At 40.2% G+C, this 16,543-nt stretch overlaps 1 protein-coding gene across 3 annotated transcripts in view; it reads right to left on the bottom strand.

The window, feature by feature from the left end:
• Positions 1 to 8,339: 8,339 nt before the first annotated feature.
• Positions 8,340 to 16,543, bottom strand: part of COL12A1 (collagen type XII alpha 1 chain) — a 118,903-nt gene continuing 110,699 nt past the window's right edge. For 2 of the 3 annotated variants that reach the window (XM_059400140.1, XM_059400142.1), the window contains 6 exons: positions 14,947 to 14,982; positions 14,773 to 14,839; positions 13,467 to 13,655; positions 12,016 to 12,084; positions 10,852 to 11,022; positions 8,340 to 8,609 (listed from right to left, as the gene is read on the bottom strand). In XM_059400140.1, the coding sequence (XP_059256123.1) occupies positions 8,434 to 8,609; positions 10,852 to 11,022; positions 12,016 to 12,084; positions 13,467 to 13,655; positions 14,773 to 14,839; positions 14,947 to 14,982 (708 nt within the window). In that variant the 3' untranslated portion in view covers positions 8,340 to 8,433. Of the gene's footprint in view, positions 8,610 to 8,971; positions 9,812 to 10,851; positions 11,023 to 12,015; positions 12,085 to 13,466; positions 13,656 to 14,772; positions 14,840 to 14,946; positions 14,983 to 16,543 lie in introns of those variants that run through there. The other variant, XM_059400141.1, reaches the window with a different exon arrangement.

The following is a 16,543-nucleotide window of genomic DNA, read 5'->3' as shown; positions in this document are numbered from 1 at the left end:
CAAGCTGGTGCAACCAGCTTGCATTCCCACCAACAGTGTAGGAGGGTTCCCCTTTCTCCACATCCTCGCCAGCATCTGTCATTTCCTGACTTGATTTTAGCCATTCTGACTGGTGTGAGGTGATATCTCATTGTAGTTTTGATTTGTATTTCCTTGATGCTGAGTGATATGGAGCACTTTTTCATGTGCAGCCTGTCTTTTCAAGTGAGATCTTGGCATCAATAAAGTAAAACCACATTTGCTTCTGGGTTACTTTTTTACTTTATAATTGATTGAAATAAACTTTTGACTTTTCAAGCTCCTTCCCTATCTTGAGTTTTTCCCACAAGCATTCCAGTTCCCAGGATTTGTCCATTTCCCCCAGATCAGCAACAGATGACTCAATATCATAAATGTCTTGTCCCACAACTAGGCTCAGCATGGACATCAGCATCCATACCAGCAACGAGGGTAGACTGGAGTATGGCTTTCCTTCTTACAGTGAGTGTGATGCAATCTGGGCCTTCAAAGACAAGGGTATTGATGATCTGTCTCACTTCTTACTCCCTAGGAATTTGTTGTACCTCCTTCAGATATTTCCAGGTTCACACATGTCCAGGGAGAAGAGAAACCCCTTCATTGGGCCAAGTCTCCCTGCAGATTAAAATAATCCAATCTATACAGTAATGAGGGCCTTGAAGCCCCTAAGCACAGATACTATTGGGGGGCATGGTGTAGTAATGTTTCTCTTTTTTTCCTTATTTCCTGATGAGTCAGAAAAATACCACTGCCTCTCATCACACTCCCACCACCACTCCACCCCATCCCCCAACCCACCCCTACCCCTACTCCCACCTTCACTAACTACAGCTGGATACTTCCCCTGGCCTTTTGCTGAAACTTGGCAGCTATAACAATAACCTCAGTGGGAGTATATTCTCTCATCATGAACTGAGGGCTTCCCTGCTGACTGGGGTTGCAGTCGCTGTGCTCTCCTTTTGTCTTAGAAATCAGATGGCATGGGATGTTCATCCATTCCACTGTCAATCACCACAGCCTCCTCCGTTTTGTTCTCCTCACTTTCCCAGGGATTCCACCTCTTTGTGTCCGTGGGTCTATGTCACTATTGTTCCACCTCCATTCATAGCGGCTTGCAACCTCTACTTTTCCAGAATGACATGCTAAGGTCTCCAACTTACTATCCTGCTCTCTCACCTCATCTGTCAGCCCCAAATCCAACAGCGTTGCGGACAACCTCACATCCTTCTCTAATCTCAGCTCTACCTCCAGCTTTCTAGTTCAACTTCAGCTTTAATTGCTCACGGATGTGCAGCCAAACTATCCAAAGTAGAGCCCATCCCCCTGTGGCAGCCATGTGTTTCTCTTTGTTACAGTGCCCCCCACCCCCACTATGCACAGTTCCTCCAACAAGTGCATTAGACCAGCCAGCATTTTCAGGGTGTCTCTGCAGTTGCACACTGTGGGCCACAAGTATTTAACATATGGGCCACCCTTCCCCAGTAGAGGTCAATGATCAACATAGGATTTCCTTCATGGATGTCTCTCTCTCCCAACACCCATCTGTCCTAGCTGGCTTACCAACTGTTGGTTTAAAACCTTGAGAGATTCCTTGAAAGAAACCTATGAAACTGGTCCCTATACAAAGAAGACAAGGGGAAAACAAAGAAAGAGGCAGACCACTCCATTTTGGTAGCTGGCAGTTTTAACAAGCAAGGGAATTTATAAGGCTTGTGTTGGGCAACTACAAGATAAGTAGATAGCCCCATCCAGCCACGAGAATCTTAAAAAAGTATATACAAAGTTCTTAACTGGTTTCAGTCTTGTATATAGTCCAGATGTTCCCAACAACACCTGACTCTCTCAAGACTGTATCTTGAAACATCTCCTAGTGTGGGGATGGGAAGGGCAGAGACGGAGAGAGCCTCTGATTGCCCAGGTCCATCTCATAGGTCAGCTGGTGGTTATGTTCTCTTTATGTCCTCCTCCAACAGAAGGATAGTACCATGAAAAGAAGCATAATTATAGAACAGCTCAAAGTAAGGAATAATCAAGACTCTATCACTGGTGGCTCCTGCAGAGGGTAGGAGGGAAAAACACTGCTCTGCAACAAAGTGGACATGAAGAAGTTCAATTACACATGAATCACTCAATCTTCATACAGTATTTTGATGTCTCAAATAGAATCTGGCAAGTCAAGGAAAATAGTTTATTCCACCTGAAGTTATTCATTCAATAAAAATACCTTTGAATACCACCTTAATGCCAACACTTTGGTAGCTGCTAGGAACACAAGAGTGAAAAAAATAAATATGATTTTTGCAGGAATCTTGAACTTGGGAAGTGATAAGACAGGTGTCCCAAAGAAAGTGATTATTTCAGTATCAAATTAAAGGATTAAATGGACCTGACCAAATGAAGATAGCATGTTCCAGGGAAAGGAAATAACACATCTGAATGCTCAAAACAATGGAGGGGTCAGGCAGGAAGTCCGGCATAGTCAGAGAAAATCAAATGAGATAAGTGAGGTATTCTGATGTCAAGTGAAGTATCATTCGCTCTAGGAAGAGCTCAAGTCTTTAATGACTAATGAGTATTGATAAGTCTTCTGAACTAGACACCACTAAAAATTTTTAAGAAATGTAGTGATGTGACCAGATTTGCATTTTTCTAAAAGAATTTATTTACTTGACAGAGATCACAAGTAGGCAGAGAGGCAGGCAGAGAGAGAGGAGGAAACAAGCTCCCCACTGAGCAGAGAGCCTGATGCAGGACTTGATCCCAGGACCCTGGGACCATGACCCGAGCTGAAGGCTGTGGCTTAACCCACTGAGCCACCCAGGCACCCCCAGATTTGCATTCTTAACAATCATCTTGGTTGCTAAGCTGTAAGGAAAATGGATTAAAGTGAAGGAAGAGTGGCTGGAAAGATAGATGACTTCTGAGGAATCCAGACCAGTCAATGGGGCCTAGAGGGAGAGAATGGCAGCAGGGATACAGAGAGGTGAACAGTTGAAAGATGCTTGGGAGATAGAATCAAAAGCATTCAGTGATTGATGGAATGTAGGAGGTGAGGGAAAGAAAAGTCATGTTACTTATCAGGTTTCTGAGTTAAGCATTTGAGAGAGTATCACTCACAAAGACAAGAAACTTGTCTTGTAGAAAAAATCTGGTGTGGGCAAAGGGGTGAGACATTTCACTTTGTCTGTACTGAATTTGAAATGCCTGGTAAAACGTCCAACTGGAGATGTACCAAGGCAGTTGGATATATACTAAAGGATCAAAAGAAAGGACTGGCCTAGAAATATAGTTTTGGCATAAAAAATATATCCAAAGCCAAAGACAGAAGGTGTAAAAGTTTCCCATTCTGGCTGATCATTATGACTCACATGAAGAATATATTTAAAATACACATTTAAATACACATTTAAAGTAGATATCTGGGGTCTCCATCTCCAACATGCTGACTCATTCTGGAATCTGAAGACTTATTTGAGGGTCCCCAATGCTATAGGAGAAGAGACCCTTTAAGAGACCATTTATTATAGGCATGACAAGAAATCCCAAAAGTCTAGTAGTAACAATTGCATCATAAGGGTGATTCAGATATATGTAGGAGTTCACTTAGCTAGTCTTCACTGATTAGATGTGAGAAATGAAGGAAGGAAGGGTTTAAGGTCATTCTCAAATTTCTGGCCTGAGGAAGTTAATGGTAGGAGAGTGCGGGGAACAATGGAGGAAATCAGATTTATGGAGAGATATGTTGAGGTTTGGACACTGTCTAAGACTGAAGCCTTCAGTTGACCCTCAGTGTTCCTTTCCCCTCTCACATAGTAACAGAGAGCTGACTTTTGTTTGGCACATGGCCACCCAAAATAAAGGTAACATTTCACACTTTGAGCTGGATATAGCCAAATGATTAAGTTCTGGCTAATGGTATGGAATATAAATATGTTGTTATAAGTTATGTTTGCAACTTCCAGGAAGTGTACTTAAATGGAAGGGTGGGGTTTTTTCCTATCCTTTCTCCTTCCTACAGGGGAATACGGACATCAGAGCCAGAACTCTATTAAGAATCTTGGATCCTCAGTTTAACTGGGCCATGGAAACCACAAAAGGAAGAGCAGCAAGAGAGAAAGAGTCTGGGTCTTTGACTTTTTAAACATGAAAAATAAAGACATCACTACTTGTTTAGGCTACTGTTATTTTGTGACTTTCTGTTGGTCACAACTGAATTCTAATCCTAGTAAATATCAAATGTGTTAATTTTGAGTTGTCTATAGAACTTCAAGGAGGGATATACTGTTGAATGTACCGATATAGAACCAAGTAAGACATCAGCATGGGGACCACACATAGGTCATCCCCTGAAAGCAAGTCCTTGTGATTTTTCCAATAGCCTTCAGCAACCAGACTGAAGAGTGAAAAAGTTAATAAGCATTCATTTAGACATTCACATTTAAATTCATTTTCTAACCGCAAGTATAGAGCGACTTTGGGATCAATGTTAATTTGTACTTAAAAGATCGTCTTTGAAAACAAAAAAGATTTAACACAGCTATTCTTTATATAACCAGCTACTCTTTATAAGGCACACAAACCATATGAGGGTAGTATAATCAAACCCCTTTTATTATAGAGAAATTATGACTAAGACCAAATGAGGACTTAACCTAATGTGCCAAATACAGTACAATATATATTAAAAATCATGAATACTTAGGAACAATTATATTCAACTTAGTTGTACAAAAATTAAATGCAAGCTTGAGCAGTCCCATAGGCAGCATAATTCTTTACAGACTCAAAGCAGATGCTCACAAATCTGAGAAAATATACATGCAGCCACCTGTCAAACGTACTTTAAAAATTTGTTAATCCCACTGTACAAAATATTCTTATAAGAATATTCAGAAATTTACTATCTCTGTATGTGCTGTTATTAAATTTTGAAATATCTCCCACAGTAGACCTCATTAGAAGCTACAGTCCCTTCCCACTTTTCAAATTAGTTTCTTAAAAATAAGAGCCCTACCTTCTAATATAAATTATAGAAAATGAATTTATAATACTTTCAAATGTAAAGGGCTAGAATAAGTGTTCCCTCAAAAGTAAGTCTGAATAAATAAACCAACATTCACATGTTGCCATTAGTTTCTAAACTGAGGCTACCTGGCCACTTCTCCCTATCACGTATCTGTATTCACTCAGAGGTATTACAAAAATAATTTTAACGTAAGATTCACCAAACCTAAGGAAAAAATATACTATGATAATAAAAACCACAACATATAATCTCAGCTAAATATTAATTTTGTGCTTATCCCCTGGTTAGAACTGCCTTGACCCCTCATCTCCTCTCCCAGCACAGACTAGCAGGTAATTAATTCAGTGCATCATCAATGTCAAGACTCAAACCCACACTGAGCCAGTGAGAGAAGATGGAATTCCTTTGTGCTCCAAACTTATGTGGCCTTGGGACCCAGCTGTCAGTGACAGGGAACTGAACCTGTCTTCAATCTCCTGATACAGGGGCTCTTCATTAAGGAGCATCAGAAATGCAAATGAATCAGAAAATCCATCAGAATAAACTCATAGAACTCTAAGGTTTGAAAGCTCCTGCCCAGAAAGTAAGTGTTCCCAGGAGGGCAGAGAGGGTGCATCTTGTAGTAAAATTGGGTTAAGAACCACAAGACCTAGCTTGCATTCCCACCAACAGAGTAGGAGGGTTCCCCTTTCTCCGCATCCTCGCCAGCATCTGTCATTTCCTGACTTGTTGATTTTAGCCATTCTGACTGGTGTGAGGTGATATCTCATTGTGGTTTTGATTTGTATTTCCCTGATGCCGAGTGATATGGAGCACTTTTTCATGTGTCTGTTGGCCATCTGGATGTCTTCTTTGCAGAAATGTCTTTTCATGTCCTCTGCCACTCTGGAAAACAGCATGGAGGTTCCTCAAAATGTTGAAAATAGAACTGCCCTATGACCCAGCAATTGCACTACTGGGTATTTACCCTAAAGATACAAACGTAGTGATCCGAAGGGGCATGTGCACCCAAATGTTTATAGCAGCAATGTCCACAATAGCCAAACTATGGAAAGAACCTAGATGTCCATCAACAGATGAATGGATCAAGAAGATGTGGTCTATATACACAATGGAATACTATGCAGCCATCAAAAGAAATGAAATCTTGCCATTTGTGACAACATGGATGGAACTAGAGCGTATCATGCTTAGCAAAATAAGTCAAGCAGAGAAAGACAACTATCATATGATCTCCCTGGTATGAGGAAGTGGTGATGCAACGTGGGGGCTTAAGTGGGTAGGAGAAGAATCAATGAAACAAGATGGGATTGGGAGGGAGACAAACTATAAGTGACTCTTAATCTCACAAAACAAACTGAGGGTTGCTGGGGGGAGAGGGTTTGGGAGAAGGGGGGTGAGGTTATGGACATTGGGGAGGGTATGTGCTTTGGTGAGTGCTGTGAAGTGTGTAAACCTGGCGATTCACAGACCTGTACCCCTGGGGATAAAAATATATGTTTATAAAAAATTAAAAATTAAAAAAAAAAAGAACCATAAGACCTAGAGTCTTGGTCTTGTTCTTATGCTAATTAGCTGAGTCTGTTTCCTTCTCCATAAAACAAAGAACTGAACTGGAATGATCCCGGTGGTCTCTTCTAACTTTAAAAATGTAGGTTACAGAAGGGACGGGGTGGGGGATGGGGTAACTGGGTGATGGGTATTAAGGAGGGCATGTGTGGTGATGACCACTGGTTTGTTACACACAACTAATGAATCATTGAACACTACATCAAAAACTAATGATGTACTTACTATATGCTGGCTAAATGAACATAATAATTAAAAAATAAATAAATAAAATGTAGGTACTGGGGAATTACCTGTGAATGCTATGATTTTATCACTATGTGCTAGAAACTTCCTGAGCACAATATATTCTTTTAATGTCATTTCCTTTTGATCTTGGTCTCCAGGAAGTATTTAACTCAAATGTTTTCTCTGCAGCAAATTTTTTATTGCTACCTCTCTTCTTCTGTTGATGTTGGTTCTTTCAAACCAACACTTACGTTGTTTGCTTTGCTATTTAGAATGAAGTTACTGAATTCATTAAAGTGCAGAAGGAAATTTTTACATTTAGGACATTTTTAAAACTAAATGTAAAAATTTCCATTAAGGAATTTTCCTTTTTGCATTAAACATGTTGTTGGGTAAAATATGGTATAGGAAGGTGATTAAATCAAAATCATGTGGGTTGTTAAAGATTATTTAGTTGTTTGGGGTCTCCTAGGATACCTCGTTGTTTTTCCACCAACCCACACATCCTCTACATTCCCAATAAAGCCTCTGGAATCTGCTGAGCTTTTTAAGGCTCTCAACATTCTCTATGACTTCACCGTATCATTAAAAATCTAAAGTTATTTAGCATAATTTAATAGTATTAGCAAGATTTGTAACCGTATCCAAGGATATAAACTTGTTTGTTGTGACAACCGCCTGAACACTCCAAAAGGCCATTCAAAGAAAGAACATACCATGTCAAATTTTCAGTAGTTTTATTGAAAAATGCCTCTTTTGTTTCAGAAATAAATAATATAAGGCAGTGAAATTCACAATCTGCAGTTAAAATATAAAAGCAGCAATTCTATGTTCATAGTCTTGCAAACATTTTCCAACTGCTTTTGATAACTAAGAAACATTATGTTCTGAAAAAAAAATAGTTCATACTAAATATACAACACAAACATGCAATTCCATCTCTGCAGAATAATCTGCAATTTGGCATAAATGTTAGTGTGTCTAAAACAAGGAGGTTTAAGGCAATATGGAACTGTATCCAGTTGATACAGTAATTTCAGCTAAATGGCTTAAGGTTTGTGTTTGTTAAAGGAGATGTATAAGAGCATTCTATGCCCTAATGCATAACAGAAGATAGAAGAGGAAGATAAATAATTGCAATGGAGTTGTTTTTTTCTTCCTTTTTGGTTTGAGGAGGGGAATTACTTTAATCGTGGTGTAACTGAATTGCAAACAAGTATTGGAAAAGATGAACTGCCCTCTGGAAATATACAGTAGTTCTGGGTTCCAGGACTTACTGCTTAACCTAAGAGTTTCACTGAGGCTGCCCTTTGTGCTAACTGAAGTCACAAGGCACGTTCTCTCCTTGCAGCTTTCGGGAGCAAAATGTTTTGCAAGCATTTCAAGGGCAAAGGCAAAAATGTCTACAAAACTGCGTGCAGCGAGCTAGGTTTCCTGCAGAAACAAGGTTCTCTACAGTCAGAAAGCGTACTCTTGGATGAAGCAACGCTGGAAGAAACATCGCAGATAAGACGTACACTGCTCTGTCTGACCTGTAAATGAAAATCCCAACACCTCCCCCCAGAGTGGCCGCCCGGTGCGCGGTCTCAGGTTCACTGCCGGGCGCCGCGGGGCAGGGCGCGCCGCCAGCGCCCGTGGGGAGGCTGCTCGTCGCCAGGCTCGTCGGCGCCGTAGTCCTCGTACTCGTCTGCCGTCCGCTCAGGCTCCACCGGCACGATGAAGGGCTCGCGCTCGGGCAGGTAGGCCCCGCCCTCGGGCACGTAGGGCTCTGTCCGATTCAACATTACAGTTATGGCATGATTTGGAAGGCACACACACAGCAAAAGCTAATTCATCACCCGAGGTGATGGCACTCCAGTCTTAATCTCATCACTATAAATAGATAAGTTACAATGTTCTGATTACGTCCATTTGCAGAGAGAATTTGGTGATGATCAAATAATGAAATGGCACTTTTTTTTGAACCTCCAAGGATCCAGCAGTGAATACAATCATTGCACAAGTACCTGGAAAGGGCCCGAGGCTGCGCCAAAGAACTGTAAACGCGGAAACCTAGGTAGGATTTTCACAAATCCCCAAGCAGCCGTTCATGAGTTCAAACTCCTCCACTCAAAGAACAATTTGGAAAGATGAGGAGGCAAGGGGAAGTTTTATTGGCTCCTAGAAACCGAACTGTGGAGGCGAAAATCAACTATGACCAGGTAATATACAGTACACGACGTTTTCTGGGGCCGTCTCTCCCACAGACTGAGTTACAGTCGGGGGGCGCGGGGGAAAGGAACACCAGTGACTACAGCAAAACAGGAAGAGAAAAAGTGACTGTAAAACTTTGGTTTGAAAATTGCAAGTTACAAGACCAAACGAGAGTACATGTACAAAAAATGAGTAATAGGATACATGCCCTGAATCAGACACATGGCTAACAGGCAAGAGATGAGGAGATTCCATTCGGTGTTATTTCGGCACAGAGCAAGCAGCAGGCTTTGATGCAGAAGCTTATTGTAGAATTGTTAAGTGATTTTAGTGGACAGGATCACATACAAATCATTTACAAGCCACAATTAGTTTATTATTTACATAAAACATTTCTCTTGAACCAGGTTAATTGTTTTTCTCAAAATAGCATAACCTCCGCTGGTTAGTAGTTTTATTATGCGCCTCTTTAACAGTGAGGCTCCTCTTGGTTGTGGTTTTGAACTTTTTTTCTTTTTTTAATAATATTTTTCTACATTATTACTGAAATGCATCAGGCTTATAAACTAACACCACTGCTTTTGTCTGATTCAAGTTAGTATAAGAGTCTCCACCCTCCTTTATGATGTCCACCCGGCTCTTTAACCATATCTGTGGTGAGATTTCCATACAGACTCATTTCCTAATAAGCACGTGCGCAAACATCTCAGAAACAGGATTTTCATGTATTCAAACTGTAAGCAGCACTGGCGACTTAGAAAATTTGTTAGCCGGAACCTGAAACAGGTCAAAGATGATAGTTTTTAAAAGTTGAATTACTATGCAAAAAATATATATACACATCCATCTAAGTATGTAATGGTTAAAATATATATATATATATATATCCATATATTTCCAGTTATTCATACATACCATAAGGTAGAGGGAATTAAAATTTATCTTATAAAAATTATCTTAAACTGTAATTTTGTGAATGAGTTGCATGAGAAATTTGCATTAAAATTCATTATTATTTTTGGTCATATGTAAGTATGCACATAAATATATAGATATATAGATATTTAGATATTCAACTACTCATGCACTATTTGCTAGTAGCCAACCATATCAAACAGCGGTATCATTTTTAAAACTTGCAAGATGCTTGAGGGTGCGCTGATGAAAAGGTCTCCACTGATCAAAACATGAGTTTTTTTATTCCCAGATCAACATAATCTCTCCTGTCCCCACAACCCCAAAAGTAGACACAAGCTACCTGGCCTCTGTAATGGTCAAACACTAGATCTGCACTACCAACTCTTTGAAAAACTCAAGTCCCAGATTTTATGCATGTTAATACTATGGATAGCATGAGACAGTGAATTATTTTCAGTTGTCTGCACCATGATATCAAGTGGTTTGCCTAAACATTGGATTCCTAAAACAATTTTTTAGTATGTACTCTTGATATTCTAAAATTATATTCAACAAATCCCTGTTCCCAATCTTTAGGTTTAAAAAAAAAAAAAAAAGTCATTTGATAGCATTCTCTGAACTCCCTAAAGAAATTAAGGAGAGGTTTACAATGTGATTTGGCAAATGTAGAAATATAGGAAGGAAGAGCAAATGCAAATAATTATTCAACTCCTAACAATGAAGTAATGTTTTATGCTTTGAGAGAGAACAATGTTACTACATAATCAAAATACATAACTGAAAGAGTTGATATCTTCAAGAAATCCCCAAATCAACCTTCCTTCAATCCTAGGGAACTTGATTTCCATAAAGGTTCTTAATTCGAGTGAATTTGGTTTCCTACACTGGCAACAACATACCTGGATAGCCTTGTCCGTTGTATGGAATGCTGGCACACTGCGACGAGTCACAGTATCCAGGAGGACCTGGGGGGCCTCGGATACCTGAGTTTCCAGGACGACCCGGGGGGCCAGGGGGACCTCTTGATCCTGTGGACCCTGGTGGACCTGTTCTGGATTCTCCCTGTGGACCTAGTACGGGGTTAAAACAAAGATTTCCCCTTTTGTTAAATACATTTCCTGAGGCAATCAACACTTCTCAAAACTATATGACACACAGGGTATGGTAAGAAAATATTTCCTTAAGAGATCACCGGTATGAACCAACGTGTGGAACTTTCTTACCAATGATCCATCCAGAGTTAATGACAGAGAGGTAACTGCTTTAACGATTTTATTCAAAGAAAACTGAATTAAGCCAAACTAAAGCTATCAATGAGTTCCCCGGATGGCTCCCACTCCTACAGAGATAAAACTCTCTGAAGAAAATGGCTATATTAGCCACATCAGACTGCCAGGAAAACATGGGAGTGCCTGCTCCACACCTCCAGACTATGCAGAGGGATGTTATTTCTGGATCTTGTACTTATTTACAGTTAACGTAAATGTAAAGATGTAACTACTAGGGCTGACCTTATGGACCTTTCAAGGGTCTCATGGGCCTTACAATGAAGAAAAACAAAAATTCATTTTCAGTCTAGGAAACAAAATGCATAAAACCACTGGATGGCTACTATTTCTTTCCAGAACATCAATAAAGAAACTGAGAATGAAATCTTGCAATGTGTCAGGCTTTTTAATAAGAATGTATTTTCTGTCTGCTAGCAACCTCTTGAACAATACCAGAAGAAACAGGAAATAACACCATCCTGAAAAGCCATGGGGTCAAACAAAACAAATAGGAATTCCATAAAAACGAAAACAGCAACCCTCTGTGTCACTAAAACTCATACCCTCGTATGTTAAAGTTACAGTGAAGGCTTAATGAAACCCACTCAAACAGTTTTTTGAACAAAGAGAACATAAAAATGAGAAGGTTATCCAAGCTGAACTTCCTGTTAAAATACATTCATGGTGGCAGTCCTGACTGAAGCGAAGAGGAGGAGATTGTGAATCAACCTCCTGGGGCTGTACACTCTCCCAGTGTTTCTGCTGTTTACTTATTTGATGCCCGGGCACACGTACCTGGGGGGCCAGGCAACCCTCGAGGTCCTGGAGACCCAATTCCCCTTTCGCCCTTCTCTCCCGGCAACCCTAAGCGAGGACAAAAAGAGAAAGCACAGGGAGAAAATTATCCGGAAATATGTAGTTTTCATCTTAACTGATAATGCTTAATTCAAGTAATTCACTTCTTTTAGTGAAAGCAGGACCCAATTTTTCACAGAAGTTCACTCTTGAAGCCAAATTCTTTCTAGACATTTGGGTAATTCCAGATTCATGGCCAAGAAACAAATCTCGCTACAAGTCAGGGGGAAAATTATTTGAAGAAAACAAACATGTCTAATATATTTTTTTTTTAGAAACAGTAATTAAGAACAGGAATCTTGAATGAAGAGTTACAACTCATTGAGAAACATCTTAAAGGTATCTTATCTTCAGTAGCCCTACCACACAGCATCTAAACCGTCTGAATTACCAAAGTCTCTGAATCTTCTCCGGAATATTAACTGCTGCTTTAACAAAAGCGAACACCAAAGTCCTGAAACATCTGGAATCAAATAATCCTATTTTTCTTTTTTTTCTTTCAATGACACTTATCTACTATGAAATTAAAGCCAAACAAACACGTAAGACTGGTGCCAGGCCCTGAATAAAGGCACCAGAAGAGTTTGGATCTAAAACTGTAGGGCTGCTTAAGTACATTCAGTTGGAGCCCAACTCTTGGTAGTCACAATAATTAATCAGATTTTAGTGTCTGAGTGAGTTTGCCAGAATACGGTTTCTTCCACCAACAAGGACAACAACCATCAGTACATAGCATTATCTTTGCTGAGATCTCCTGACAAAATCTTCCTGTGTTCTTTGATACAGATCTCGATGGCCTGGGGCTGCCTTAATGAAAAGACAGGTTCATGGACACACAGCTCTTCCTGGGCTGCCCAAACAAGAATGGTTAAAGCAGTTTGCCAAGTTCAGTCTTCCTCATGCTTTTCTTTTTTTTTTTTTTTCATTTTCAGCATAACAGTATTCATTATTTTTACACCACACCCAGTGCTCCATGCAATCCGTGCCCTCTATAATACCCACCACCTGGTACCCCGACCTCCCACCCCCTGCCCCTTCAAAACCCTCAGATTGTTTTTCAGAGTCCATAGTCTCTCATGGCTCACCTCCCCTTCCAATTTCCCTCATCTCCCTTCTCCTCTCCATCTCCCCTTGCCCTCCATGCTATTTGTTATGCTCCACAAGTGAAATCATATGATAATTGACTCTCTCTGCTTGACTTATTTCACTCAGCATAATTTCTTCCAGTCCTGTCCATGTTGCTACAAAAGTTGGGTATTCGTCCTTTCTGATGGAGGCATAATACTCTATACTGTATATGGACCACATCTTCCACATGCTTTTCAACCTATCCAGATCCCACACTTGCAAACTCCTTCCTTTATCCCTGCGTAGCAGCCGGAGACACACACCTCGTTCACCCGGGGGTCCCTGCATCCCTGGTGTGCCAGGAAAGCCTGGTCGCCCCCCAGGTCCTGGTTCACCTCTGGCTCCCGCATTGCCTGGGGGGCCTGGGGGACCCGGTGGGCCTGGTTGGTTGCGACTGGAGTGATAATCATTTGGAATCTGATTCAGCATCTGATTGAATCTGCTCATCTGACCTACAAACAGAAAGAAGACTTGTTAATAAGAAACCCAGGAGGGAAGGGATTGAGATGGTGAAACTCTTTTCTCTTAGGGTCTAGTGCAATCCATCTCCATTCCTTCCCCTCCAAGACACATTCTAATTAGAAGCCTAAAAATAACACTCCAGCCATCCAAAACAAAATGATCCCCGATAAACAACTGTCTCCACAAACTACTGAGCAGTAAGCCACAGCATTACTATAAACCATAAAAGAGTTGTGAAAGTTTAATACACCTCTGATATAAAGCCCTGGGGTTTGCCAGATGGTGTCACTCAAAAGAGAACCTTTCTTAAAGTAAGGAAGTATACCATTTTTGTGTGTGTCTAAGAATGATAGGCTGTGGTTTCAGCTGGAATCAATTATGGGATCCTTTGAAAAATAGAGATTTCTGGGCGTCGTGTCCAAAGACAGTGATTTGCTATGTTTAGGGTGGCCCAGGAGCCCTCATTTTTAACAAGGTGATTCTAAAGCAGGTGTTCCTCGGGATGAGACCTGAAGAAACACTGTTAAGACTCCTGAAACAGGGAACCTTGAGTTTAAGGCCATACTTGGTTTGTGGGCACTGAACTTTACTACTCGGTAAGCTTTGTAGAATAAGAAGAAAGAGTCTGAAAAATAAGGAAGCAATAAAAAGGTCCCCACCAAAATGTATTTTCTGTGATCAAATTAATCTTGATGGGCCTCCTTCCTTAAAGTCATAGAATAACTTATAGTTTATAGTTTCAAAGTTATAGTTACAGTTTATAACTTTGAAAATCCAATGTCTGTTGCTTCTACATATACCCAGATGAAGATCATTGAAAATCCTAATAAGGAAACTGAAAAGCCCTTTCAAAATATGATTTTGCATCAGATCAAGTATAGGATAACAGGTGATTATTTTACTCTGGGTTCTTACTTTATCTTCATGACAATCATTAAAATATCACTAGTTTTATCTAACTAGATCCAAAACTGAGAATGTATAAAAATACAAGTTCATTAAAATGAAATAGAAACATATATCTTAGAAACTTTATGACTCAACTCTGCATTCTCCAGCAATAAATTTAAAAACCATTCATACATTAAAAATGAAAAGAAATGTTACCACTTATCAATTGTTCACAGACTTGTCTTGCAACTGCTCGCATCATGTTCTGGGAAGCAATGTCTCCCTTGATAATTAAATCAATGAGAATCATTAGCATATTATTTCTATAGTTTCAGACTTCAATGTTTAACACACAAAATAAATGTAAATCAGATTTTAAGAAATACATACTCTATCGCCTTTCTCTCCTTTCAACCCAGATGGACCCTGAAATATAGTAATTTCATAGATTAGAAGTTGACAAGCATGATCTAAAATGATTCATGAAGGCACATGATGAAAGACACCAAGGTCTGCTTTCTAACAGATTAGCAAAATGACACAGCAACTTTCTAACCATGTTGCTTGCAATTTGCCTGTCTGTCAAAAGGAAACTTTCTGTCTTTCCCTGTCTCTCTGTCTCTCTCAAAGCACATAGCCTCCAAATTAGTGCTGAGATGTGAATTTTATTTATTATTTTATCTTTTTATTTTTTTAAAAGATTGTACTTATTTATTTGACAAAGAGAGAGATCACAAGTAGGCAGAGAGACAGGCGGAAGCAGGCTCTCCTGACCAGAGAGCTCAATGCAGGACTCGATCTCAGGACCCCGGGATCATTATCCGAGCCCAAGGCAGAGGTTTAACCCACTGAACCACCCAGGTGCCCCATGAAATGGGAATTTTATGATCACACATTTAGAAGTTACGTGCTCTACATACATTTATGATGCTCTTCACAGTATAAGCCTGGAACTAAAATATAGATGAGAAACTGCCTTTGGTACCATTATGCTTTCCTTTACATCACTATGGCTGGGTAGCTCAGCTTCTTATTGTAGCTCATCCATGAGATTAATCCGAGTTCAGTTCCAGTAAGAACCGGGGGTGGGGGGCTTTTGGTCAATTTCCTAACTAAATATACATCTCTGACTTCCTCCAATTATTGTGTGTGCATGTGCATTGAGTATAAAAGGAACCATGCACCTCTCTTACTAAATAACTCAATCGAAATGCAGGACAGAATATTTGTCCCTCCTCGGTCAAGCCTCTCACTGGCCCAGAAGAGGATCTTAAAAAAAGCTCTCTAAAGGCAAGAAGTTTTTGTCTTTCCGTAATGTGTTTCTAGGCTGCCAAACATGATCATGGAAGGAACATCCAAACCACTGACAAAACCGATACTCCGATAACATCCTACACCAAACCACTTCTTACAACCTCCAAGTATTTTGCCTCAACAACTCCATTATCTTCCTGGTCTTCCTGTTTTCCCATTTTGCCCCTGTAGAGTCTGTTTTCCACACAGAAGCCAGAGTGATATCTTTAAAAGGGAAATAAGATTATGTCACTTCTTTGCCTCTAAGGGCTCCCCATTACACTTAGCATGAAATAAGAATTCCATATCATCGACTAGATTGTCCTCATGATCACCTCACCCAGCTCTCTGACCTCACCTGTCATCCCTCTCCCCTTCAATACGCTTCACTTAGGGTACGCAGGCATCTCTGCTGTTCCTTCACTTGCCAGGCTCGTTCCTCCCTCCAGGCTTTTGTTCATACCTGGGCTCTTCTTCCCACAGATCCTCAAACAGTTTCCTCCTCACATCACTATAGTGTCACCTCCTCATAGAGGCTCCCTGACTACTATAGCTAAAATAACTACCTTCTCATTATCACAACAACTCCCTGACCCCTTACTCCATTTCCTTTTTCTTCATATCATTCAATACCACCAGAAACTATAGTGTTTAGTTACACATTTTGGGTCTATATCCCCCACTAGAAGAATCT

The sequence above is a fragment of the Mustela nigripes genome, chromosome 5 (assembly GCF_022355385.1).
Source record: "Mustela nigripes isolate SB6536 chromosome 5, MUSNIG.SB6536, whole genome shotgun sequence".
Lineage (NCBI taxonomy): Eukaryota > Metazoa > Chordata > Mammalia > Carnivora > Mustelidae > Mustela > Mustela nigripes.
The sequence above is the reverse complement of the archived record's forward strand: the minus strand, read 5'-3'. Positions and strand labels throughout refer to the sequence as shown.